General features: G+C 45.0%; 1 protein-coding gene across 23 annotated transcripts in view; it reads left to right on the forward strand.

The window, feature by feature from the left end:
- Positions 1–25,775, forward strand: part of LOC127000936 (microprocessor complex subunit DGCR8-like) — a 29,262-nt gene extending 3,487 nt beyond the window's left edge. For 3 of the 23 annotated variants that reach the window (XM_050865089.1, XM_050865095.1, XM_050865094.1), the window contains exons 2-16: positions 1,701–1,806; positions 2,704–2,847; positions 4,789–4,902; positions 5,303–5,479; positions 7,068–7,210; positions 8,337–8,468; positions 9,271–9,529; positions 10,811–10,961; positions 11,975–12,072; positions 13,752–13,889; positions 14,737–14,921; positions 15,861–16,118; positions 17,072–17,266; positions 18,117–18,979; positions 19,100–25,775. In XM_050865089.1, the coding sequence (XP_050721046.1) occupies positions 2,712–2,847; positions 4,789–4,902; positions 5,303–5,479; positions 7,068–7,210; positions 8,337–8,468; positions 9,271–9,529; positions 10,811–10,961; positions 11,975–12,072; positions 13,752–13,889; positions 14,737–14,921; positions 15,861–16,118; positions 17,072–17,266; positions 18,117–18,209 (2,079 nt within the window). In that variant the 5' untranslated portion in view covers positions 1,701–1,806; positions 2,704–2,711 and the 3' untranslated portion in view covers positions 18,210–18,979; positions 19,100–25,775. Of the gene's footprint in view, position 1; positions 1,807–2,703; positions 2,848–4,788; positions 4,903–5,302; positions 5,480–7,067; positions 7,211–8,336; positions 8,469–9,270; positions 9,530–10,810; positions 10,962–11,974; positions 12,073–13,751; positions 13,890–14,736; positions 14,922–15,860; positions 16,119–17,071; positions 17,267–18,116 lie in introns of those variants that run through there. The other 20 variants (XM_050865111.1, XM_050865113.1, XM_050865100.1 and 17 more) reach the window with 20 other exon arrangements.
- The last annotated feature ends 730 nt before the right edge of the window (positions 25,776–26,505 follow it).

Raw genomic sequence — 26,505 nt, forward strand, 5'->3', positions numbered from 1 at the left:
CATTGAACGGACATGACTCGGGCAACTCAGAAGGTGTGGTTGAGTGATTGTTGTGGTGTTGGGTGGTGGTGGTGCTGGGACGAAGAAATGGATTGGTTTGAAGCTGCGGTAGTGGTGGTGCAGGATTGTACAGTGTTACTGAAGCCTTGGTGAGACGTGACACTGGAACACAAGATTGGAAGGTGGTGTGGAGGGAGGCCAGACTGAGGAAAATGAAGGTTTGGGTTGTGAATGGTGGGACTTTTTGTTCCATTTTGCACTGAAAATAAAGCAATGATTGAAAAAGTGGGAATACAGAATGAAAGAAAGTGGCAATGCTTTAGAAGGAATCTGGAGCCTCTGTGGTGTGCTGGTTAGAACATTCAGCTACAAATCTGCAGGCTTGGGTTCAATCCTGACCTTGGTAGCTGGTGCACAGCCCACCCAGCTGTTCATCCTACCTGTAGAGCTGGTCAATAAATGGGTCCCTGGGGAAGGTAAACCCCGACGCCACACTTGCCGTGTGTCTTGGAGTAGTAGGTTCTTACACAGCGAGATGGATGAGCATTGAGCCAATGGGCAACTTAGTGTATGCCTGCTTCCAATTTTACTTTGTCTGCCTCATGCTCTGTTCAGCATAACTTGTCAAATTAGCCCTTCCCCCTTCCCTGTTATGTGTACGTCACAGGCCAATCTGCAAGCAAGCCATGCCCCTTCCTGGATCATGCTGCATGTGATTGCTGGGTTCATACAAAGGTACCCACACAAGCCTTTTTGGGGGGCTGGACAAAAATCTACTTTTGATATGTCCTGCAGACAATGTTTTTTCCTTGGCAGCAGCAGGAATGTGTGGCCAGGCAACCAGTCCTCACACACGCCAAGGAGGTGACCTGTGTGGATTGCTCTGCTCCTCAGAAAGAAAAAACCGTTCACAGTAGAAAAGGTTTGCCTCACACCCAAAGACATGCCAGCAAGGCCTGTCTTCTAAGGCTCAATGAGGACAGCCTGAAGAAAGCACTTGTGTGGAGGCATATTTGAAGTGGTGCCTTGCCGTGCCAGCCAGCAGATGCCAGGAGGAGTTTACCCATGAAAGAATGGACCCGAAGCATAAATTTTACTGCCAATGTATTTTTCACACTTTCCCAGTGGACTTTTTTGTTGCTTTTTGCTTTTTGCCCTTGAGCCTTGAGCCGCCTCCCTTGCTGTAGAGGATAGAAAAAGATATGAACATGTTTGATATCTGAGCATGAAAACCCGACCCTCAGCCACTTGGAAGAGTTGCTTGTGATTGGTTGTCGTTGGGTCGGAGTGGGCGGGACTTATTCGTGAGGTTTATTTGAATAGAGTACTGTGTGCATAACACCTCATTTTTTAAACGTCTTATTAGTCTTCGTCAACAATAATTTGGCTGATTTGTCTTTTTTGATGAGATTTTCCAGGCATAGTTTGTTATATTGATTTTTTTAACAATCACATTTTACGGCCGAGTTTGTAATATATTTAAATTTTTTTTTTTTTACGTGTTAGCCCACAGTGCTGATCGACCTTGCTCTAAAAATCCAACACTTCAAAACAAATTCCATCCTCGAAAATGTACTTAAAAAGGCCAGACTAGCCCCATGACACTAAATACTAATATGGCGTATAAAAATTGGTGTTAGTTTTTATATTCTCTCCTCCCCGCCTCCCTCTTCCCTCCACGCTAACTCTTCTCCCTCCAGCCAGAGCCCTGAGGTGTTGCCGGTGGTGTGTTGCGTCGTGCTGGATGTTGCCGCCCTGCCCTCAACACTGCGGCTGACTGACTAAGTGTTGTAGTAGTTGCCAACGGTGAGTCACTTGTGTTGCTGGCGCTGGTATATGGCGGGAAGGTTGAGGCTCTGTTGTGTTTATTCATCAGCTTATTTGGTGTTATTTTCATTTTGTTGTTATTGTTATTATGATGATGAATATAATTATTATTTATTTTATTTTATAATTTCATATTGTATTTTGTATTAACTTCCATCAGGGTTTCTCTACAGTGGTTCAGTTTTCAATCTCAGTTTTGGTCTTTGTTTTTCCCGGGTTGTCCATCGCCAGAATTCTGCTTGGCCGTTCATAACATTTTCATTAGCGCCTCATTTTAAAGATATTTCATGATGGCTTCCAATTTGTGGCTTATTTTTAAGTGTATTATATGCAGACTCTCCAGCAGAGTTGTTCCCAGAAATTCTTTTGTTAATAATACTCTTTCCAGGGCATTTATACAATGTTGTTTGTATTTCATAATACAGTACACCCTCCCTTTCATGGACCTCTATGTAATGAGTTTTGCTTTATGACAACATTTTTGCCTTTCCAGTATATACTATGTGTTGGATTTAACAAACAAGTTTGGTAATTGGTGGTGGGCTGGCCAAGCACGTCAGTCAGTGTAGTGCAATTATTGTATTAATTTCCCTGTTTGTGATGACATGTATGGAGGTAGATGAACTTTCATCGAATATGATGAAAAAGCTTTCTTATGTATGGAAATGGTCAGAAATAGCAACTTTCAGCATCCTTCACTCATAATGGATTTTCGAACATGTCAGCCCCTTCCCCAATCGGTTCGTTAAAGCGAGGGTTTACTGTATCAGAGAGATGATAATAGCTTACTCTTTACCTTTGTTCCAACCTCTCCCCTCCATGCCTTCCTCCTCTCTTCCTCCATCGTCATCCTTCCCTCTCCCTTCTGTGTCCCAGGGCAGGAGATGATGTGCAATGAAGGGGAGGGAGGAGGCGAAGATGGGCCGGCCAGAAAAGTCCCTCGCATGGAGACATCGGAGGAGGACGAAGAGGAGGAGGAAGAAGGAGAAGGAGAGGAAAACAACTGGGAGTGGTCTGCGGGTGTGTGCTTGCATGTGTGTGTGTGTGTGTGTGATTCTGTCTCGGGGTCTCAGTCAGTCAAATTTTCCTTTAAAGTTTGAACCCATTGAAAATTTTGGATTAGATGATGTCTGTTGTTTCACTGTTCACTGCGTCTAGCAATATGGAAAACTATTTCTTATTAACTCTCAAGCATCTCTTTCACTTAAGTCTCATTCCCTATCCACTGGGCACTCTAGACTTAGGATACCCATTGAAAATTTTGGTTTAGACAATCTCTTTTTCCTTTGTCACTGTTCACTGCATCTAGCAATATGGAAAACTGTATTTCTTATTAACTCTCAAGCATCTCTTTCACTTAAGTTTCATTCCATATCCACTGGGCACTCTAAACTTAGGATACCCATTGAAAATTTTGGTTTAGATGATCTCTCTGTCCTTTGTCACTGTTCACTGTGTCTAGCAATATGAAAAACTGTATTTCTTATTAACTCTCAAGCATCTTTTTCACTTCAGTCTCATTCCCTATCCACTGGGCACTCTAAACTTAGGATACCCATTGGAAATTTTTTTTATTAGATGATCTCTCTTCACTTCACACTGCACAAGGCAATGTGGGGAATGGAAACTGTATTTCTTATTAACTCTCAAGCATCTTTTTCACTTCAGTCTCATTCCCTATCCACTGGGCACTCTAAACTTAGGATACCCATTGAAAATTTTGTTTTAGACGATCTCTGTTGTTCCTCTGTTCACTGCGTCGGGCAATATGGAAAACTATTTCTTATTAACTCAAGCATCTTTTTCTCTTCAATTTCATACCATATCCACTGAGCACTAAACTTAGGATACAAGGAATCTGTACATTATGCCATTCCCTACAAAATAAGATAGAAAAGGAGAAGTGGAACAGAAGACCACCAGGAAGGCCAAGGAAGACGTGGAGGAGGGTACATGGTGGAGGAAGAAATGAGGAGGCTGAGCATCACGGCAGAAATGGCTATGGACCGGCAACAGTGGAGGAGGCTATGTCCCGTCCAACCCCACCATAGGGAATAAATGGACGTTAAACGATGATAATGATGAAGTAGGGGCGTAGGATAGAAAAGGAGAAGTAGGGTAATATTATAGAAAAGGAGAAGTAGAAGTAGAAAAGGGCAATCTAACTTAGCTTCAGAGGCGTCTTAATACTCCCTTGTTGAAGAGCTGAAGTCATAGGAGGGAGAATATACAGTTTAAAGAAAGTGTTCCAGAGTCAACTAGTAAAAGAAATGAAAGAGTGAAGATACTGGATAACTCTTGCATTATTGAGTTGGACAGCTTAAGGATGATGACTCCTGCATTTGCCTTCATCCTCAGCCCAGGCCCTTAGGTCAGTATTATAAGAGACTTTGGCTTCTCATATCAGCTATTTTTAAAGGTCAAAGAGGGGGTCAGTTGGGTTCTAATGAGCGTTTCTTCAGGTTCACGGTACAAAGGAAGGGTCGCACTACCACCAGGGCCATAAAACTACACCTGGAAATGCCCACGACTCCTATGAAAGCCTTGTCAAATGTGTGTTTCTTGGGTTCATTGTACAGAAGAAGGGTCAAATTACCACCAGGGCCATAAAACTACTCCTGGAAATGCCCACAACTCCTACGAAAGCCTTGTCAAATGTGTGTTTCTTGGGTTCATTGTACAGAAGAAGGGTCAAATTACCACCAGGGCCATAAAACTACTCCTGGAAATGCCCACAACTCCTACGAAAGCCTTGTCAAACATGAGTTCTTGGACGACGAAATGTCTCATAATGCGACCCTTAATGACCCATCCCTCTCTCAGGAGCAGCGGAATAGAGGTCTTTCTTGTCTTTCCTTTGTCTACTACCCTTGAGCTGTTTACTGTAAAAAAAAGTAGAAAGTGACCCCTTGCTCTTCCTTCCTCCTCATCTCAGCCCCTTAATGAGCCCTCCCCACACAGGCAACAGAGGGGCGGCGAGGGCTTCAGGCGGCAATGAGGCGCTGGACGACTCGCGCTATGCCGGGTTTCAGTTGCTGGATGAGGTGCACGATGGCGATGACTTGGACGACCAGGGTGAGTGTGGTGGTGGGGGTCATGGTTTTAGGCGGAGCGATGGTGGTGGAGTAATGAATGCCGCTGATGTGGTTATCTTCATGCGACTGTAAGTTTTCATTCTCAAGGGACCTAAAAGCCAGAATTGATTGGATTTTCATGACATGGTAGATTAGACTTTACCGAGGAAGAATCCGAAGAAATTCCATTATCCCCAACATGGTCAGATCGCCCTTCTACCACTGGACGCCTCATTTGGTTACTCTTTACTTTTATTTTATAGGAGTGGCGAGTCACAGGCCTTTTTTTTGTACTCTTTTTATTGCCCTTGAGCCATGTCCTCTGATGTAAAAAAAAAAAAAAATGTGGTGTGCTATGCGTTTGTCTCCACCCAGCATACCATCTCCCTTTCCCTCCACAGACGAGCCAGACTCCGAGGAGGACTATGACTCTGAGGTGCCTGAGGAGGAGATCGATGCCCTGCTGGAGGAGGGGCTGCCGGAGGAGATGAAGGGGCCGCGGAAAAGGAGGAGAGACGCCCTGCTTGGAGAGGGAGAGGAGGCGCCCTATGACGAGAGGCAGAAGATTGTGCTTGTTGGTGAGGAGGAGGAGGAAGAGGAAGGAGAGGACCAGGGCAGCAAGTGGAGGAGGAGGAAGAGGATTGGTGATAGATAGTAAGAGGAGGAGGAGGAGTTAGAGGACCAGTGCCAGGAAGAGGAGGAGGAATTAGAAGAAGTGGAGGAGGAGGAGGAGGAAGAGGACTGGTGATAGATAGTAAGAGCAGGAGGAGGAGGAGGAGTTAGAGGACCAATGCCAGGAAGAGGAGGAGGAATTAGAAGAAGTGGAGGAGGAGGAGGAAGAGGACTGGTGATAGATAGTAAGAGGAGGAGGAGGAGGAGGAGGAGTTAGAGGACCAATGCCAGGAAGAGGAGGAGGAGGAGGAAGAGGACTGGTGATAGATAGTAAGAGGAGGAGGAGGAGGAGTTAGAGGAGGACCAGAGGCAGCAAGAGGAGGGGAAGGAAGAGGAGGAGGAAAAGTAAGAGGAAGGAGAGTTATGTTTTTACAAGGGAGAAATATTAGGAAGAGGAACTTGTTGATAGATTAGAAGGAGGAGGAGGAGAGGGAGAAAAATACGAAGAAAGCGAAGGATGAGGAGGAGGAGGAGGAGGAATAATGAGAGAAAAGTATGAGTTAGTAAGGTGCGTCAGAAAGTAGATGATGAAATATGGAACAAAAAAAAAGAAGAAGAAAGAAATGGATAAAGATGGGGAGGTATTAGTAAGGAGAGGAAGAAGGGAAGATAAGGATGGAAGAGAGAGAGAAAGCAGGAGAAAGAAAATGTGAGTGAATCGTAGGAGGAGGAGGAGGAGGCAAAATGGATAAAGATGGGGAGGTATTAGTAAGGAGAGGAAGAGGGGAAGATAAGAATGGACTATGGAGAGAGAATAGGAGAGAGAGAATGTGTGTGTATCGTAGGAGGAGGAGGAGGAGGCCAAATTTACAGAGAAAGGCAAGGATGAGGAATGGTGAGATAAAAGCATTAGTTAGTAAGGAGTATTAGAAGGCAGAGAATTAAGGAAATGTGGAATGAGAGACAGTGTTTGAAAGAGTAATCTAGAATAACCAAACATCACTAATTTCTCCCTCCCTCCCTCCCCCCTAGAGACAGTGTGTGAGGGAGAGTAATTCAGAATAACCAAACTGTAATTCAGAATAACCAAAATCAGTACTCATTTCTCCCTCCCTCCCTCCCCACTAGAGACAGTGTGTGAGGGAGAGTAATTCAGAATAACCAAACAGTAATTCAGAATAACCAAAATCACTACTCATTTCTCCCTCCCTCCCTCCCCCCTAGAGACAGTGTGTGAGGGAGAGTAATTCAGAATAACCAAACTGTAATTCAGAATAACCAAACATCACTAATTTCTCCCTCCCTCCCTCCCCCCTAGAGACAGTGTGTGAGGGAGAGTAATTCAATAACCAAACAGTAATCAGAAATACAAACCTCCATTCAGAATAGCAACCAGTAATTCAGAATAACCAAACAGTAATTCAGAATAACCAAAATCACTACTCATTTCTCCCTCCCTCCCTCCCCCCTAGAGACAGTGTGTGAGGGAGTAGTTTAGAGTAACCGAACCTCATCACTACTCATTTCTCCCCCCCATCCCTCCACCACCCCCAGAGAAGGGCAGCAACCACTTTGAGGTGCTGCCGGAGGGGTGGGTTCAGGTCACGCACAACAGCGGTATGCCAGTCTACCTCCACAAGCAGTCCAGGGTGTGCACCATGGCCAAGCCCTACTTCCTCGGCCAGGCCAGCGTCAGGGTGGGTACCAGACACACACACACACACACACACACACACACACACATACATAAACATAAAAACATAACACAAACATAAAACATAAAAGCAGCATTTACATATTTAGATGAAGAAATGATGAAGAAACTAATAACATCGATGATATGTCCAAGACTGGAATATGCAGCATTAGTGTGGTCACCTAGATTGAAGAAAGAAATTAGAAAGTTGGAAAGAATACAAAGAGCAGCGACTGAATTACCAGAAACTCTGAGAGAACGTACTTATGAAGAAAGACTGGAGAAATTGGGACTAACAACACGAGAGAAGAAGAGAGAGAGAGGGGACCTAATAGCATTGTACAGGATACAGGAGGGATTGGAGAAATTGGGACTAACAACACTGGAGAGAAGAAGAGAGAGGGGACCTAATATCATTGTACAGGATACAGGAGGGATTGGAGAAATTGGGACTAACAACACTGGAGAGAAGAAGAGAGAGAGGGGACCTAATAGCATTGTACAGGATACAAGAGGGATTGGAGAAATTGGACAGGAAGACTGGAATGGTAAGAAATTGAAAAAGAGTGACTGTAGGAGAGACATCAAGAAATACAGTTTTCCATACAGAAGCATAACAACATGGAATGGACTTGACGAGGAGACTGTGTGTGCAAAAACGATTCATGAATTTAAAGCCAAACTGGATAATTAGCTTTATGGAGACGGGACAGCACGAGCCTAGTACTCCTCTTTTCCTGTATTTCACAACTACGTAAATACAAATACGTAAATACACACACACACACACACGCACACTATGGGTCAAATTATAAGACATTTCATCTCCCAAGAACACCCATTTGACAAGGCTTTCGTAGGAGTTGTGGGCATTTCCTGGAGTAGTTCTATGACCCTGGTGGTAGTGTAACCCTTCCTCTGTACCATGAACCCGTAGAAACACTCATTAGAACTTGTTTGACCCCCTCTTTGTCCTTTAGAAATAGATAATATGACAAGCGGAAGTGTCTTGCAATACCCACCTATTACTCTTCAAACACCCATATACAAACACACAACAGCACTGACCAAACTTAAGCTAACCCAACCTAACCTAACCTAACCCCACACCTCTGTCTGCCCTCCAGAAACACGATATCCCCCTCAGTGCCATCCCGTGCCTGCAGTACATGAAGGCCTTGGACGTGGAGAAGGCTACCGAGGAGGAGGGCAGCGAGAACAGCAAAGGAGCCACACAGGAGAACGGGGAAGTGGAGCAGGTGGGTGGAGGAGGAGGGAAGGAAGGATAGAAGGATGAGGAGGGAGAAAGATGTGTGTGGAGAACAGGAAAGGAAGGAGGAGGGAGAAGGGGGTATGGAGGAAAAGTAGTAGAAGTGAAATGGGAAAAGAGTAGGAAGAGAAGGTGTATGGAGCAAGAAGGAAATCAGAAAAGAGGAGGAGGAGGAGGGAGAGGAAAAAGAGAAGGAGGAAAGTAGGGAGGAGGATGAGGAAGGTGTATGGAGGAAAGAGGAGAAGTTGAAGAAGGAAATGGGAAAAGAGGAGGAGGGGAAAAGGAGGAAGAGGAGAAAGAAGAAAGTAGGGAGGAGGAGGAGGAGGAGGAAGGGTGTGAGGAAAAGGAGAGGAGGGTAAGGAAAAAAAAGAGGAAAAATATATATGGAAAAAAAACTGGAGGAGGAGGGAAAGGAAAGAAAACTGGAAAAGAGGAGGAGGAAAAAGAGAAGGAGGAGGAGGAAGGGTGTGAGGAAAAGGAGAGGAGGAAAAATATATATGGAAAAAGAAAAAAACTGGAGGAGGAGTGAAAGAAAAGAAAACGGGAAAAGAGGAGGAAGAGGAAAAATACATCTAGCTCTTCATATATTTTTTTTTTTATGTATACCAGCATTCTCTCTCTCTCTCTCTCTCTCTCTCTCTCTCTCTCTCTCTTTCTTCATTAGTTACCTTCTTTATCAATTACCTTTCATTTTTTTCTGCACTTCAAATTTTCTTCCACTTCCTTCCTTTTCCTTTCCTCTCTACACCATTTCCCGTCATCACTAACCTCTCTTCATCACCCCTGCACAGACTACCAAGGAGACCAACACCAGCAATACCACCACCACCACCACCATTACCTCCACCGCCACCACCACAGCACCACCAGCCCCGCCATCACCCCCCCCACCACCACCAGCCACCACGCCAACGACAGCCGTGGTGGAGAATGGAGTTGACAGCAGCTGGCCGGGTGGAGGTGGAGGTGGTGTGTGTCCTGTTAGTGGTGGTGGTGGTGGTGGTGGGAGTTCCTTAGCAGCAGCTCTGGCTCTGAACACATCGATGGAAGGTAGGAAGAGGAGGAGGAGGAAGAGGAAGAGGAGGAGGAGACATTGGTTATCTTGCTGTGATAAAAACTAGGATTAAGGTATTTTATTTCTCTCTCTGTCTATCTCTCTCTCAAGTATAATCTAACCTTTTCCTTATCCTTCCCTTCTTTCCCACTTTTTCCTCTTCCACTATCTCCTGCCTCCCTTCCTTTATCCTCATCCTATCTTCCCTATCCTGTATCCTACCCATCATTTCCCTCCTCTCCTTCCATGATCCCTTATCTTTCCCATCTTCCCTATCTCATACATTCTTTCCCTTCCCTTCTTTCCCACTATCTCCTTCCTCCCTTCCCTTATCCTCATCCTTTCTTCCCTATCCTGCTGTATCCTACCCATCTTTTCCCTCCTCTCCTTCCATGATCCCTTATCTTTCCCACCTTCCCTGTCTCATACATTCTTTCCCTTCCCTTCTTTCCCACATCTCCTTCCTCCCTTCCTTTATCCTCATCCTTTCTTCCCTATCCTTCTGTATCCTACCCATCTTTTCCCTCCTCTCCTTCCATGATCCCTTGCCTTTCCCATCTTCCCTATCTCATACATTCTTTCCCTTCCCTTCTTTCCCACATCTCCTTCCTCCCTTCCTTTATCCTCATCCTATCTTCCCTATCCTGTATCCTACCCATCTTTTCCCTCCTCTCCTTCCATGATCCCTTATCTTTCCCACCTTCCCTATCTCATGCATTCTTTCCCTTCCCTTTCCCACATCTCCTTCCTCCCTTCCTTTATCCTCATCCTATCTTCCCTATCCTGTATCCTACCCATCTTTTCCCTCCTTTCCTTCCATGATCCCTTATCTTTCCCATCTTCCCTATCTCATACATTCTTTCCCTTCCCTTCTTTCCCACTATCTCCTTCCTCCCTTCCTTTATCCTCATCCTTTCTTCCCTATCCTGTATCCTACCCATCTCCTCCCTTCCCTATTTTTCCCTCATACATTCTTTCCCTTGCCTATCCCTCCCACCTTTCCTTCATTCATTTCCTCTTCTCTTTCCTCTGTCTTTCTCCACTTTTCCAATTCTGACTAATCCTCTTTCATTCCCTATTTCCTTGTTCTGCTTCTCCCCCTTCTCTTCCTTTCTTATCCAACCCATCCATTCCTTTCCCTGTCCCACCCTCCTTTTTCCCCTTTCCTTCCCTATTCTTCCCAATCCCTCCCATCTTTCCACCCCAATTTCTTCCCTGATATGTTCCTCTACCTTCCCAACCTCCCTCACTCCATTACCCCCCTCCCACCCACACAGGAGCTGCCCCCCCGTCCAGTCTGATGGTGGGCAACGCCAAGATCGAGACTGCCGTTGAGAACCTCCAGCAACAGTCCCTGGAGGCCGGCGAGCTGCGGGATTACTGTGAGAGGCGCTTCCACTTCAAGGCCATCAAGATCATTAGGTTCAAGTGAGTGTGGGAGGAAGGGAGAGAGGGAAAGAAAGGGGGGAGTGTGGTTGAAGGAGGAAGGAGAAGGGAAGGAGGGAGAGTAAGGGTGCATGAGTGACTGAGTGAATGAGAAAAAGGGAAATAGGTAGGAAGGGAGGGTGATAAGGTAGTGTGTGAAGGAGGAAAGATGGAAGAGTGAAGGGAGGGAGGAAGGAAGGGAGGGTAAGCTTATAGGAGTGTGTGAGGGAGAAGGGAGAAATGAAGTAGGAGGGAGGGAGGACTGGTAAGCTTGTAAAGGGAGTGAGGGAGGAATGATGAGAGGGAAGGAGGATGGGAGGGAGCGAAGGAGGATGGGAGGAAGCGAAGGAGGAAGGGAGGGAAGGAGGATGGGAGGAAGCGAAGGAAGATGGGAGGAAGCGAAGGAGGAAGGGAGGGTATAAGGGAGGGAAGGAGGATGGGAGGGAGCGAAGGAAGATGGGAGGAAGGGAGGGTATAAGGGAGGGAAGGAGGAAGGGAGGGTAAGGGTATAAGGGAGGTAAGGAGGAAGGGAGGGTAAGGCCTTAAGAGTATAATTAGGGAGGAGGAATTATAAAGAGAGAAATGGTTGGTTAGTGAATTCATGGTCTAATTCTTCTTCCTCTTATTTCTCTTCTTTCTTTCCCTTCCCTTCATCTTTTCTTTCACTCTTCTCCTTCCCTTCTCACTCATTGCCTTCTTCCTCTCTCCTCTACCTCCCTATCTTTTCTTACTCTTCCTTCTTTATTCTATTTCTCTTCTTTCTTTCCCTTCCCATCATCTTTTCTTTCACTCTTCTTCCTTTCTCACTCATTGCCTTCTTCCTCTCTCCTCTACCTCCCTATCTCTTCTAACTCTTCCTTCTTCATCCTATTTCTCTTCCTTATCTTCTTCCTCTCATTTCACTTCTTTCTATCCCTTCTTTCTCCTGTACTTTTCACCCATTTACCTCTTTCCTCCCTCCTCTACCTCTTTACCTTCTTATCTCCTCCTCCTCCTCCTCCTCCTCCTCCGTGCAGGTCTTGGGCTGAGCGTCGCCGTTTCCAGAAGCTCACCAAAAAGAAGGAGCGTCCACAGCTTCCCGAGGGCACCAAGCTCATCTCCCTCTGCCGGCAGGGTAGGGCATTGTTGTTGTTATTATTGTTGCTGTTATTATTAATATTATAATTATTACTATTATTACTAGAACTAACTAGAAAATTGATGGAGGTATTGAGAGCAAGTGATCGCAGAAGCTGAGGTATATGGCGGGGATCAGGTGGCAAGATAGGGTGTCCAGTGCAGATTTGGCTAACAGATGTGGAGTAGAGGACCTGGAAACATTGCTCAGAAGGGAAAGACTGCGATGGTTTGGGTATGTGAAGAGAGCAGGGGAGGACACAGTGCTGGGAGTTTTAGTAGAGTACCTGGAAACATTGCTCAGAAGGGAAAGACTGCGATGGTTTGGATATGTGAAGAGAGCAGGGGAGGACAGTGCTGGGAGTTTTAGTAGAGGACTTGGAAACATTGCTCAGAAGGGAAAGACTGCGATGGTTTGGATATGTGAAGAGAGCAGGGGAGGACACAGTGCTGGGAGTTTTAGTAGAGGACCTGGAAACATTGCTCAGAAGGGAAAGACTGCGATGGTTTGGATATGTGAAGAGAGCAGGGGAGGACACAGTGCTGGGAGTTTTAGTAGAGGACCTGGAAACATTGCTCAGAAGGGAAAGACTGCGATGGTTTGGATATGTGAAGAGAGCAGGGGAGGACACAGTGCTGGGAGTTTTAGTAGAGGACCTGGAAACATTGCTCAGAAGGGAAAGACTGCGATGGTTTGGACATGTGAAGAGAGAGCAGGGGAGGACACAGTGTTGGGAGTTTTAGTAGAGGACCTGGAAACATTGCTCAGAAGGGAAAGACTCCGATGGTTTGGATATGTGAAGAGAGCAGGCGAGGACCGAGTTGGGAGTTTTAGTAGAGGACCTGGAAACATTGCTCAGAAGGGAAAGACTCCGATGGTTTGGATATGTGAAGAGAGCAGGGGAGGACACAGTGCTGGGAGTTTTAGTAGAGGACCTGGAAACATTGCTCAGAAGGGAAAGACTCCGATGGTTTGGATATGTGAAGAGAGCAGGGGAGGACACAGTGCTGGGAGTTTTAGTAGAGGACCTGGAAACATTGCTCAGAAGGGAAAGACTCCGATGGTTTGGATATGTGAAGAGAGCAGGGGAGGACAGTGTTGGGAGTTTTAGTAGAGGACCTGGAAACATTGCTCAGAAGGGAAAGACTCCGATGGTTTGGACATGTGAAGAGAGCAGGGGAGGACACAGTGCTGGGAGTTTTAGTAGAGGACCTGGAAACATTGCTCAGAAGGGAAAGACTGCGATGGTTTGGACATGTGAAGAGAGCAGGGGAGGACACAGTGCTGGGAGTTTTAGTAGAGGACCTGGAAACATTGCTCAGAAGGGAAAGACTCCGATGGTTTGGATATGTGAAGAGAGCAGGGGAGGACACAGTGCTGGGAGTTTTAGTAGAGGACCTGGAAACATTGCTCAGAAGGGAAAGACTCCGATGGTTTGGATATGTGAAGAGAGCAGGGGAGGATACAGTGCTGGGAGTTTTAGTAGAGGACCTGGAAACATTGCTCAGAAGGGAAAGACTGCGATAGTTTGGACATGTTTGTTCTCTTTACAACTTGACAAACATTGCTGTCCTGTTGCACAAACACTGTATTCCAGAGCCACAGGAATTTATATTAACATGGCTCTGCCCTTCTCCAGCTCCCCTGTGGTGTCAATCTTATCTTATCCCCCCCAGAGGAGGACGGGACATGTGCCGCCAGTAGCAAGAAGGAGTGGATCATGAACCCCAAAGGCAAGAGCTACGTCTGCATCCTGCACGAGTACGTCCAGCACGCCCTCAAGAAGCAGCCAAAATACGTCTTTAAGGAAGTGGGTGAGTGGAGCAGTATGTTGTTGTTGTATTTTTGCCAGCATGATGGCTGGCTGGGCTATGGAAGAGCCCTACAGAGGTGGTTTGTCGATTGTCTGAGTGGGGGCTATCATGAGCCCGTCAGAAGGGGGTGCCGACAGACTGACTCAATTGCCTGACGTCAGTTGAGCCGACCAAGTTGGTCTGTTGACGAGGATTGGCGTGTCTCTGTGGAGCAGTAGTTTGTCTCAGTTGTTTTGTCTCTTCCTCCCCCCCCCCTTGTGTGTGTGTGTGTATTTTGAACTTTTTATCACTTCAATTTTTTTCTGTCCATTTTTTTCTCTTGATTATTTTTAGTTTTCTATCTTTTCCCTTTTCTCTTTTTCTTTTTTTTTGTCTTTTTTGTCTTAACTACTTTTTCATTTTTTTGTCCTCTCCTCCTCCCTCCTTTTTTCTCTTCTTTTCAAAACCAAACTTAAACCTCCTTCACCTTTCACCCTCCCTCCCTGTCCCAAACCTTCTCTCCCTCCTTCCTTCCCTCCCTCCCTGCCCCAAACCTTCTCTCCCTCCTTCCCTCCTTCCCTGTACCAAACATTCTTTACCTCCTTCCTTCCCTCCCTCCCTGTCCCAAACCTTCTCTCCCTCCTTCCTTCCCTCCCTCCCTGTCCCAAACCTTCTCTCCCTCCTTCCTTCCCTCCCTCCCTGTCCCAAACCTTCTCTCCCTCCTTCCTTCCCTCCCTCCCTGTCCCAAACCTCTCCTTCCTTCCTGTCCCAAACCTTCTTTCCCTCCTTCCTTCCCTCCCTCTCTGTCCCAAACCTCCTCTCCCTCCTTCCCTCCCTCTCTCTACACACCCATCATCCTCCCCCACAGAGAACGCCGCCACGCCCTACGCTGCCACCATCATCATCAACGACCTGCACTACAGCACGGGGTACGGCAGCAGCAAGAAGCAGGCCAAGACCGAGGCAGCCAAGGCCACGCTGGAGATCCTGCTGCCGGAGCTCGGGGAGAAGATCAGAGAGGAGTCCAACACCAAGGATGACGCTGACCTCTCGGTGGGTGGACGGGGCACTTTACTGTAAAAAAAAGATTGTATCACTCCGTAACATTAGTACGCCTGAATATAACCCAAATAACCGATACCATTACCACCAACACTTATTTGTTTATCTACTTTATCCTTTAGTTTGCCCTTTCATCATCATCATTTCGTTTTCCATCCGTTTTCACTCTTCCTGAGCGGTTGGACGCTTTATGGCTCTTCTCTATTCTACTCTCTTCCGCCCAATGCTCATCCAATCCCATCAATGCCAAGTCTTCCTGTATACACCTTCTCCACGTTTTCCTAGGTCTACCAACTGGTCTCCTTCCTTCTACCTCCAGTCTCTCCAAAACTCCCAGCACTGTATCCTCCCCTGCTCTCTTTACATGTCCAAACCATTGGAGTCTTTCCCTTCCCTTTACTGTAAAAAGAAAAAAACAAACTTGTACCACTCCCTACCACCCCGAGTCACTCCCTACAGTTCTTCATCACTATTCTATCCGTTTACTGTAAAAAAGAACAAACTCGTACCACTCCCTACCACTCTGAGTCACTCCCTCCAGTTCTTCGTCACTAGCGAACTTAATTGTGTATTCTTTGTTTTGCCTTCTACTAAAAAAACAAAAAAACAAACAAACTTGTATCACTCCCTACCACTCCACACCACTCCATTCTCCTCCAGGTCTTCAACACTAATTCTTCCTCCTCTTCCTCTTCTTCCAGTGGCCTTATTTGCTTTGTTTTTATTTTGTCCTTTACTGAAAAAAAAAGAACTTGTACCATTTCCTTACCACACCACACAACTCGGTTCCCTCTCAAGTTTTTTTTACATCAGCTGGCTCATTTGTTTACTCTTATTTTACCCTCTACTGTAAAATAAATAAATATATACCTCCCCCAACCACTCCCTTACCACTTTATGTCACTCTCTAAGTCTCCCTTCCCCCTCCAGTTCTTCGACGAGATCCGCATTGAGGACCCGCGTGTGCCGGAGCTGTGCAACAAGACCAGCGAGCTCTCCCCGTACTCCATCCTCCTCAACTGCCTCCAGCGCAACTTTGGGCTCAACGGCGCCAACATCGACTCCCGGCTGGTGACGCAGAAGAACCAGAAGAATGAGTTTGTGATGAGCGTCGGCAAGCACACGGTCCAGGTGCAGTGCAAGAACAAGAAGGACGGCAAGCAGCGCGCGTCACAGGCCATATTGCAGGTGGGAAAGAGGGGAAGATTTTTATTTTTATTTATTTATTTATTATTTTTTTTTTTTCTGTATGTGTGTATATATCTCACCTTATTCATATCCCAGAATCTCTCGCCTCCCTTCCCTCCTCTTATCCATCCTTCCCTTCTTCCTCTCCTTTCCTCCCCCTCTCTCTCCTTCCTTTCTTACTCTCTCCTCTTCTTCCTTCTCCCTCTTCTCTATTCATATCCCAAAATCTCTCGCCTCCCTTCCCTCCTCTTATCCATCCTTCCCTTCTTCCTCTCCTTTCCTCCCCCTCTCTCTCCTTCCTTTCTTACTCTCCTCTTCTTCCTTCTCCCTTTTCTCTATTCATATCCCAAAATCTCTCGCCTCCCTTCCCTCCTCTTATCCATCCTTCCCTTCTTCCTCTCCTTTCCTCCCCCTCTCTCTCCTTCCTTTCTTACTCTCTCCTCTTCTTCCTTCTCCCTTTTCTCTATTCATATCCCACACTCTCCTCTCTAAAAGGCTCTCTTCCATTCCATCTTTTATCCATCTATCCCTCTTCTCCTTTCCTCTCCCCTCTCTTCTCCCTCACCCTTTCCCTGTATAAGTTTGCTTCCTCAGGTGATGTTACCGGTGAGGCAGGAGGAGAATGTTATTGTTATTTGATTTGTTTGTTTGTTTGTGTATTTATCTTTTTGTGTGTGACTAAAATGACTTTCTTAGGCGATGTTAAAGGTGGTGAAGAGGAATGAATTTATATTTATTTCATTTATTTATTTTATTTGTTTGTTTATTTTAGGGAGTGTCTCAAGCAATGGGTGTCTCAGGGGAAGGAGCCTTAATTTTATTCCTGTTTTATTTATTCCTGTTTTATTTATTCCTATTTTATTTATTCCTATTTTATTTATTCCTATTTTATTTATTCCTGTTTTATTTATTCCTATTTTATTTATTCCTATTTTATTTATTCCCCCCCACAGAAGCTGCATCCCCACATCAGCAGCTGGGGGTCTTTGCTTCGCCTCTACGGCAATCGCTCCATGCAGACGATGCGGGAGAAGAAGGCGGAGGAGCAGGAGATCACGCTGCTGCAGTCCAACGCGACGGTGAACCAGCCCAACACCTCCATCATAAACAAGCTGAAGGAGGAGATGCTGAAGCTGCTGGAGATGAAGGTGAGGGGGCGGTGATGCTGCTGATGGTGGTAATTGATGTTCAAATTGAGGATAGAAGTTGTGATTTTTTTATGTGTGTGTGTGTGCGTGTGTGTATGTGTGTGTGAAATGATGTAGTGTGTGTGTGTTTTGTATGTGAGTGATAGTGAAGGAGTTAGTGATGGTGGTAATGGTGATGGTGGTGATAGGTGAGGGAGCTGGTGATGGTTGGAGTGATGATGCGGGATATAGTGGTGATAGTGAGGAGATGATGAGTGATGTAGGTAGTGATGATGCAGGATGTGGTGGTGATGGTGGTAGTGACAGTGGAGATGGTGATGATGGTAATAGTGAAGCATATGATGATGATAGTGAGAGGAAAGAAGGTATGGAGGATGAAGGAAAAGGAGGAGTGGAGGAACAGGAAGAGGAGGAGGAGGAGATATGGGTAATGAAGGAAGATAGGAAGGGCGAGGAATAAAGGAACAGGAAGAGGAAGAGAAGGAATAGGAGTGGAAAGAAGGAAGGAAAGAAAAAAAGGGAATTCTAACAGGAGGAGGAGAAGGAGGAGGAAGAGGAATAGGAGTGGAATGAAGGAGAGAAAGAAAAAAGGGGAATTCTAACAGGAGGAGGAGGAGGAAGAATAGGAGTGGAATAAAGGAGAGAAAGAATAAAGGGGATTCTAACAGGAGGAGGAGGAGGAAGAGTAAAAATAATAAAAGAAATAGACAAGAAGAAAGAACTTATAAGAGAAGAGAATAAGTAAGGAAGGTTTTACAAGAACTACTACTACTACTACGACTACTACTACTACTACTACTACTACTACTACTACTACTACTACTAACACCTACATTTGCCTCCTCCGCAGAATTCCATACAACCCATCGGAAAATTCCAGCCCCCAGAAGACGTCGCGCTCCCCTCCGCTTCCGGCATTGACCTCAACAATGTCGACCTCTAGAGCCACAGAAGGGTCACGAGGGGTTCACCGAGGGGTCACTGCAGGGTCGCCAAAGTTTACCAAGTTGCCATAGAGAGTAATGATGCGAAGGTCAGCTGGGCAGTGATATCAGGTTGTTTTAAGGGGTGGAAAAGGTCACATTAGGGGTTTCAGTGTTGGGTCATGGAAAGGTCAGGTCAGGGTCATGGAAGGTTTGTAGCGCTGTTTTGAGGTCAGTGTGGGGTGAAGGAGGTGATTTAAGAGTGTTAGAATGTGTTTTGTGGATTCTGACCCTCCCCCCAAATATAAGGTTGGTGGAAATTGATGTTCAAATTGAGAGGTGATGTAGTGTTTTTTTTTTTTTGTGTGTGTGTGTGTGTGTGTGTGAAAAAATGTGTGTGTGTTTTTGTGAAAGGATGTAGTGTGTGTGTGTGTGCGTTTTGTGTGTGAGAGAATGTCGTGTTTTTTGTGTGTGTTTTATGTGAAAGAAAAAGTACAGTGTGTGTTGTGTGTGTGAGAGAGTAGTGTTGTTTGTTTGTTTGTTTGTGAAAGAACGTAGTGGGTGTCTTTCACGTGAGAGAATGTCGTACATGATTTTTGTGAACAGAATGTAAGTTAACTGATATTACAAAGGGCTGCAGGAAAAAGAAAAAAAGATGTTCCTAGGAGAGATGGCATTTCAGAGAAGGGAGTGCTTGAAAATAGAAAAGTCTGTCTAGTGATATTTCAAAGAGGGGGTGAATGAACGAAGGAAAGGGTGAGTAGGGTGAATGAAAATGATAGTAACTCAGGTTATAGGGCTAAAAAAGGGAGTATGTGAAAATAGAAAAGTCTGTCTAGTGATATTACAAAGAGGGAGTGAAGGAATGAGGAAATTGTGAGTAGGATGAATGAAAATGATAGTTATTCAGGTTATAGGGCTAAAAAAAGGGAGTGTGTGAAAATAGAAAAGTCTGTCTAGTGATATTTCAAAGAGGGAGTGAATGAATGAAGAAATTGTGAGTAGGATGAATGAAAATGATAGTTAGTCAGGTGATAGGGTAAAAAAAAGGGAGAATGTAAACAAGGAGAGTGTGAAAATCGAAAAGTCTGTGTCAAGTGATATTTCAAAGAGGGCGTGAATGAATGAGGAAATGGTGAAGTTATAAATATGGTGAATGAAAATGATTGTTATTCAGGTGATAGGGCTAAAAAAAGGGAGTATGTGAAAAGGGAGAGTGTGAAAATAGAAAAGTGTCTCAAGTGATATTACAAAGAGGGCGTGAGTGAATGAGGAAATGGTGAAGTTATAAATAGGGTGAATGAAAATGATAGTTAGTCAGATGAAAGGGATTGAAAAAGGTGTATGTAAACAGAGAGCGTGAAAATGAAAGTCTGTCGTGTGATATTTCAAAGACGGAGAAATGGCATTATAGATATGGTGAATGAAAATAATAGTTACTCATGTTATAGGGCTAAAAAGAGGAAGTATGTAAACAGGGAGAACGTGAAAATAGAAGCGAGTGTTTGAATGAGGAAATGGTGAAGTTATAAATATGGTGAATGAAAATAATTGTTACTCATGTTATAAGGCTAAAAAAAGGAAGTATGTAAACAGGGAGAGCGTGAAAATAGAAGGAGTGTTTGAATGAGGAAATGGTGAAGTTATAAATAGGGTGAATGAAAATAATAGTTAGTCAGGTTATAGAGTTAAAAAAGGAGGTATGTAAACAGGGAGTGTATGAAAATCGAGAAGTCTGTGTCAAGTGATATTAAAAAGACTGAGTGAATGAGTGAAGCAGGTTATGATGTTACAGATACAATATCGGAAAATGGAGGTTAGTGTCAGGTGGTAGGGTTAAAAATGGGTTCAAAGCAGGGAGAACACGAGACTAATCTGCTGTGGCCTTGCCCTCAGCGGAAGCCTCAAATGGGAACAGGACAAGAAGTTAGTTATGATGTTACAAATAAGGTGAATGAAAATGTTTGTTAGTAGTTAGTGTGAGGTGATGGGGTTGAAAAGAGCTCAAAACAGGGAGAACACGAGACTTTTCTGCTGTGGCCTTGCCCTTTGCAGAAGCCTCCAATGGGAACAGGGCAAGAAATAAGTTATGATGTTACAAATAGCGTAAAGAAAATGGGAGGTATATGTGGTAGGGATGTGGCATTATGTCCAGAATAAGGGGGATGTGAAAGATAGGGAAGAAGGGAGTGAGGGAAGAAAGCAAGGAGGTAAAAGGGAGAAGGGAGGATACTAACAAATGTGAGTTAGTGTTAGGTGATGGGGTTAAAAAAAGAGCTCAAAACAGGGAGAACATGAGACTTATCTGCTGTGGCCTTGCCCTTAGCGGAAGCCTCCAATGGGAACAGGACAAGAAGTAAGATATTATGTTATAAATAGCGTGAATGAAAATGTGAGTTAGTGTCAGGTGATGGGGTTAAAAAAAAGAGCTCAAAACAGGGGGAACACGAGACTTTTCTGCTGTGGCCTTGCCCTTAGCGGAAGCCTCCAATGGGAACAGGACAGAAGTAGTAGGTTATGATGTTACAAATAGTGTGAATGAAAATGTGAGTTAGTGTCAGGTGATGGGGTTAAAAAAGGGCTCAAAACAGGGGGAACATGAGACTTTTCTGCTGTGGCCTTGCCCTTAGCAGAAGCCTCCAATGGGAACAGGACAAAAGTAGTAGGTTATGATGTTACAAATAAGGTGAATGAAAATGTGAGTTAGTGTGAGGTGATGGGGTTAAAAAAGGGCTCAAAACAGGGGGAACACGAGACTTTTCTGCTGTGGCCTTGCCCTTAGCGGAAGCCTCCAATGGGAACAGGACAGAAGTAGTAGGTTATGATGTTACAAATAGCATGAATGAAAATATAAGTTAGTCAAGCGATTGGGTTCAAAACAGGGAAAAACGAGCGTCATCTGCTGTGGCCTTGCCCTTAGCGGAAGCCTCCAACGTGAACAAGGCAATAAGTTAAACGATTTCCAGATATTACGTGACTCAGAAAACATGACGTGGCTGTGTTGTTGAATACTGTAGGGCTGCCATTGCTCTTCCACTTCTGTGCAATAAGAGGAAACGCCCAGATGGTTTTTAACGTAACATAAATCAAAGGAAAGAATTATTAGGTTGACATTAGGAAAATATACGGCCTTGCTTTTCTTCTAACTTAAAGGAATAGGATAATAAGTTAGGTTTTATTTTAAACTAAAGATTTGTATTTGGGTGGAGGATTATAAGGTGTAGAGAGGGAATGGCACTTATGTATCTACTTATACGAGGAGAGAAAATTAGAATATACTTAAGGGAGGAAAGATGGGAGAAGGAGTAGGACTGAAAGGGAGAGAGAGAGAGAGAGAGAGAGTGGGATGGTGTGAATGGAAGGAAGAGGACAGACAGGAGAGTGAGAGAGAGTGAGCCTGGAACGGTACGGACGTGAGATAGGAGTCCGTAAAAGCGAAGGTCTACTCTAATGTGTTCCAGCTTGTTAGATATAAGTAAAAATGAGTAAATGGGAGTAATTTAATGCCAGGGAGTATCGGTGATGATTCAGAGGTGAGGGACGGGTTGATTAAGTCCCTCCCATCACTCCTCAGCCAAGTTCCTTAATCCAGATACTAACTTAATTGTGATCTAAGTCATGTGCAGTGTTGTGGCTCCCTCCCTGTCCGCTGCACTGCTGAGCTTTAACATTCTAATCCCGGCTTTGTTGATCTCAGACTTGTGCTGAGTTTAGTATTGTGACCCCCAGCGAGGCACACACACACACACACACACACACACACGGAGGAAGAGGATGGAGAGTATGAGAAAGAAGATGAGAGGAGAGAGGAGGAGACCCTAAATACACACACACACACACACACACGGAGGAAGAGGATGGAGAGTATGGGAAAGAAGATGAGAGGAGAGAGGAGGAGACCCTAAATACACACACACACACACACACATGGAGGAAGAGGATGGGGAGTATGAGAAAGAAGATGAGAGGAGAGAGGAGGAGACCCTAAATACACACACACACACACACACACGGGGTAGGATGTGATAAGGAAAAGTTGGACAAATACAGATACGTAGATGGGACCACACGAGCTTAAGCCCAGGCCCTGTAAAGCAATAACTAGGTAAATACAACTAGGTAAATACACACTCTCTCCTCTACTTAGAATACATTTGCAGGATCAGTCAAGCCGAGAGAGGTAATGAGTTAGAAAGTTAAGATCTCGGAATTGAAGAGCCGATGGATGGAATGCTTTACCAAATGGACTTGTTTGTCAAAAGTGGAGTTAGGTTTGCGGATCGCCAGGGTAAGATGTGACAAGTGCAGAATGTTACGAGCTTGACTTAGTCCTGTATAAGTGTGAGTTGTAGGTACACACACACACACACACACACACACACTCCTCCTCCCATCCCCTGATTTTCCACCCTTCCACTCACATCCTCTCCCTCCACCTCCCCATCTCACCCCATTCCACCCCTCGCATCCCCACCCTTACCAACCCCTCCCCATCACTCCCATCCCACTTTCCCTCCCTTCCCCTCTTCCCAACCCTCCCTTTTCATCCTCTCCCTTCCTGTAGCTCCCCATCTCTCCCCTCCCACCCTTACCAACCCCTCCCCATTACTCCCATCCCATTTTCCCTACCTTCCCTCTGATTCCCCCCTTCCCAAACCCTACCATTTCATCCTCTCCCTTCCTGCAGCTCCCCATTACCAACACCCCCCCCCCATCACTCCTATCCCCTATCGTTCCTTTGACTCCCCTCTCATCCTCTCCCTTCCTCCAGCTCCCCAGCCCTCCTCTCTCACCCCCCTCCACACACACACACACACACACACACCTATCAACCATGTGCAGGGAGAAGAGGATCTTGTTGGTGTGTCTGGGTTAGTCTCTTGATGACTAATAAAGTGATGATTTCTACCTTTATTTTTACTAACTCATCTATTTTTAGTTTTTTTTTTTCTTGATTTATTTTTACTTAGGTTAAGGGAGGTGAGACGAGGCTGGCAGTGTCTTGAACTTGTGTATTTATCTCTATGTATTTTCTAAGGCATGTGAAGATTAATAATAATGCTCTTTTTGATTCTTGTGTTAAGAATCGCATGGACTGAAAATGAGACAAGAATTGCATGGACTGAAAATGAGACGAGAAGGAGTGTATGAGAAAGAAGAGGAAAGGAGAGGAGAGGAAAGAATAGAAGGAAGAGGAGGAGGAGGAGGAGGAGGAGGAGGAGAAAGAAAAAAAAATAAAAGTAAACAATAGAAAATACAGGACTCAAAAAAAGCACAATTCAACTCAAGGAGGAGGAGGAAAATCTGAAGACAAATTAAGCAGCAATAGTAGGAAGAGAAAGAAAGAAAACAACAACAACAAAACAACAAACAATAACAACAACAGAACAACAAACAGGGGATTTAAAAGCACACAATTCAGCTGATAATTTAATATAATGGTGTTGACAATTGTGGCAAACATATACACACTCACACACACACCCACACACACACACACACACACTCGCATAGCAAATCACAGCACCTTAACAGTACAATATGAGGTTACACGGGTTACGCTATGCTACCAAATGCCGCTACATGCTAAACTTAAGGTACAGAGAGACTTAAAGGAAGGGAAGGGAGGTACAAGAGGTATATGTGGCACTATGTTAAAAATAAGGGAGGTGAAAGATAGGGACGAAGGAAGGGAGAGAGGCGAATGGGAGGGAGCAAGTATGTGGTCGGAAGAGAGCAGGGAGGATGATATAGGGAGATGAAGGAAGGGAGGGAGGTATATGTGGCACTATGTTAAAAATAAGGGAGGTGAAAGATAGGGACGAAGGAAGGGAGAGAGGCGAATGGGAGGGCGCAAGTATGTGATAGGGAGAGAGCAGGGAGGATGACAGGGAGAAGGGAGGATGATATAGGGAGATGAACGAAGGGAGGGAAGTACAGGAGGTATGTTAATTTAAGGGAGGTGAAAGATAGGGATGGAAGAAGTGAGAGAAGGAAGGGAGAGAGAAGAATGGTAGAGAATGATTTGGTGGGAGGGAGTATGTGGTAGGGAAGAAGGGAGGGAATGAAGAAAAGGAGGATGAAAGGGAGAAGGGAGGATAGTATAAAAAGATGAGGGGAGGAAGAAAGGAAGGAATACATGGCACTATGTTCAAAATAAGGGAGGTGAAAGATACTGAAGAAGGGAGTGAAGGAGGAAAACAGTGATAAAAGGGAGAAGGGAGAATGGTATAAAAAGGCGAGGGGAGGAATGACTATGTTGAGAATAAGGGAGGTGGAAGGGAGTGAAGGAAGAAAGCAAGGAGGTAAAAAGGGAGAAGGGAGGATGGTACAGAGATGAAGGGAGAGAGGGAGGTATATGTGGCTCTATGTTCAGAATAAGGGAGATATGAAAGACAGGGAAGGAAGAGAGCAGGAAGGATGATATATAGAGATGAAGGAAGGGAGGGAATGGAAGTGGAGGAGGTATATGTGGCTATGTTCAAATTAAGGGAGAGAAGGAAGAGAGTGAGGAGGATAAAAGGGAGAAGGGAGAGAGGGAGGTATATGTGGCTGTTCAGAATAAGGGAGATATGAAAGACAGGGAAGAAGGGAGTGAAGGAAGAAAGCAAGGATGATGAAAGGGAGAAGGGAGGATACTGACATGTGATAGAATTACCTTAATATGTAATGAAGTTAGTGAGAAGAGGGAGTTAGTTAAAAAAGGGAAGGGAGAAGAAGGGTTGAAGGGAGCAGCAGGGAGGGTAAGAAGAAGGGACAAGGGAGATTACTGGCTTATGGGAGTGTACTTCCTTAATATAAATGAGGGTGAGAAGGGAGATGAATAGAGGAAGAGATTGAATAGAGAGGATGAAGGATAAAGGGGGAAAAAGGAGAGAGGGGAGAGAGAGGGTTGAGGAAAGGGAAAGAAAGGAAGATAAATAAAGTGATTGTAAAGAGGAGGAGAGATAAGAAAAGGGGAGAGAGAGAGAGGAAGGAGATAAAAAGGATGAAAGATGAGAAGAGTAATTGAGAAGAGGATGGGGAATAGGGAAAGGGAGAGAAAAGGAGAAGGGAGGAAGAGAGAGTTGAGGAGAAGAAGGGGAATAGGGAAAGGGAGAGAGAGTTGAGGAGAAGAAGGGGAATAGGGAAAGGGAGAGAAAAGGAGAAGGAAGGGAGAGAGAGTTGAGGAGAAGGAAGGGAATAGGGAAAGGGAGAGAAAAGGAGAAGGGAGGGAGAGAGAGTTGAGGAGAAGGAAGGGAATAGGGAAAGGGAGAGAAAAGGAGAAGGAAGGGAGAGAGAGAGAGTTGAGGAGAAGGAAGGGAATAGGGAAAGGGAGAGAAAAGGAGATGGAATAGAGAGAGAGTTGAGGAGAAGGAAGGGAATAGGGAAAGGGAGAATTGAGGAGAAGGAAGTGAATAGGGAAAGGGTTTAAGAAGAGGATAAAGGGAGAGGAATGTATAGGAGAGAGGAAAGAGAGGAATAAAGAAATAAATAAAAAGAGAAATGGCAGTGAAAAAATGATGGAGATGATGAAGTAATTAGGTAGAACACTAATGACATATATATAAGTACACACACACACACACACACACACACACGTACAAGCAACCATTCTCACATACAAAAATATCAGTACAGTCTATGTAATATAAGGTTAAACTCCTCTAGAACACAACCGCTGGCTAGCTCGGCCCATCCCAGCGGCTATGGTAAAAGTCTTGACATGAACGCTACCAGGGAATTCTTTTGTTCTGACTGACGAAGAACGGATGAGCTAAGGGAGGGAAGGCTTGTGTGTGTATATATGTATGTGTGTGTGTATGTATGTTTAAATGGAAGGTGTGTGTGTGTATGTGTTGTGAAGAGAGAAATGAGGAAGAAAAGGGAAAGATGCAGATGAAAGAGAGGGAAATAGAAGAGGAATAAGAGGAAAGAGTAGGGAAAGAAAGATGTGTGTGTGTGTGTGTGTAGGGAGGACTAAGCCATATCCAACAGTGGTGATATCATGAGCAGATCAATCAATCATTCCGCATCACATCTTCGGTTGTCGCCACCACCACCACCACCGCCACTACTACAGCCAGTGCGTGTGGTGGGGGTGGTGGTGGGTGGCTGGCATCCCCGAGCAGGCCATGTATGTACAGCTGCCTTAAGACTAACAAAACTTCCCTGGCTGAATAATGCATACGAGAAAGCTACCAAGGTCTCTACGCTGCCAGTGCTCCTCCACGGCTTAACGTACACAAGATATACATGTGAGGCAGGAGGGGCGAACGGATGCACGGGTATGTATTAGACTATAACTGGTAAGGTGTAAAACTACGTCAAATTTGT

The sequence above is a fragment of the Eriocheir sinensis genome, chromosome 19 (genome assembly GCF_024679095.1).
Source record: "Eriocheir sinensis breed Jianghai 21 chromosome 19, ASM2467909v1, whole genome shotgun sequence".
NCBI classification, from domain to species: Eukaryota; Metazoa; Arthropoda; class Malacostraca; order Decapoda; family Varunidae; genus Eriocheir; species Eriocheir sinensis.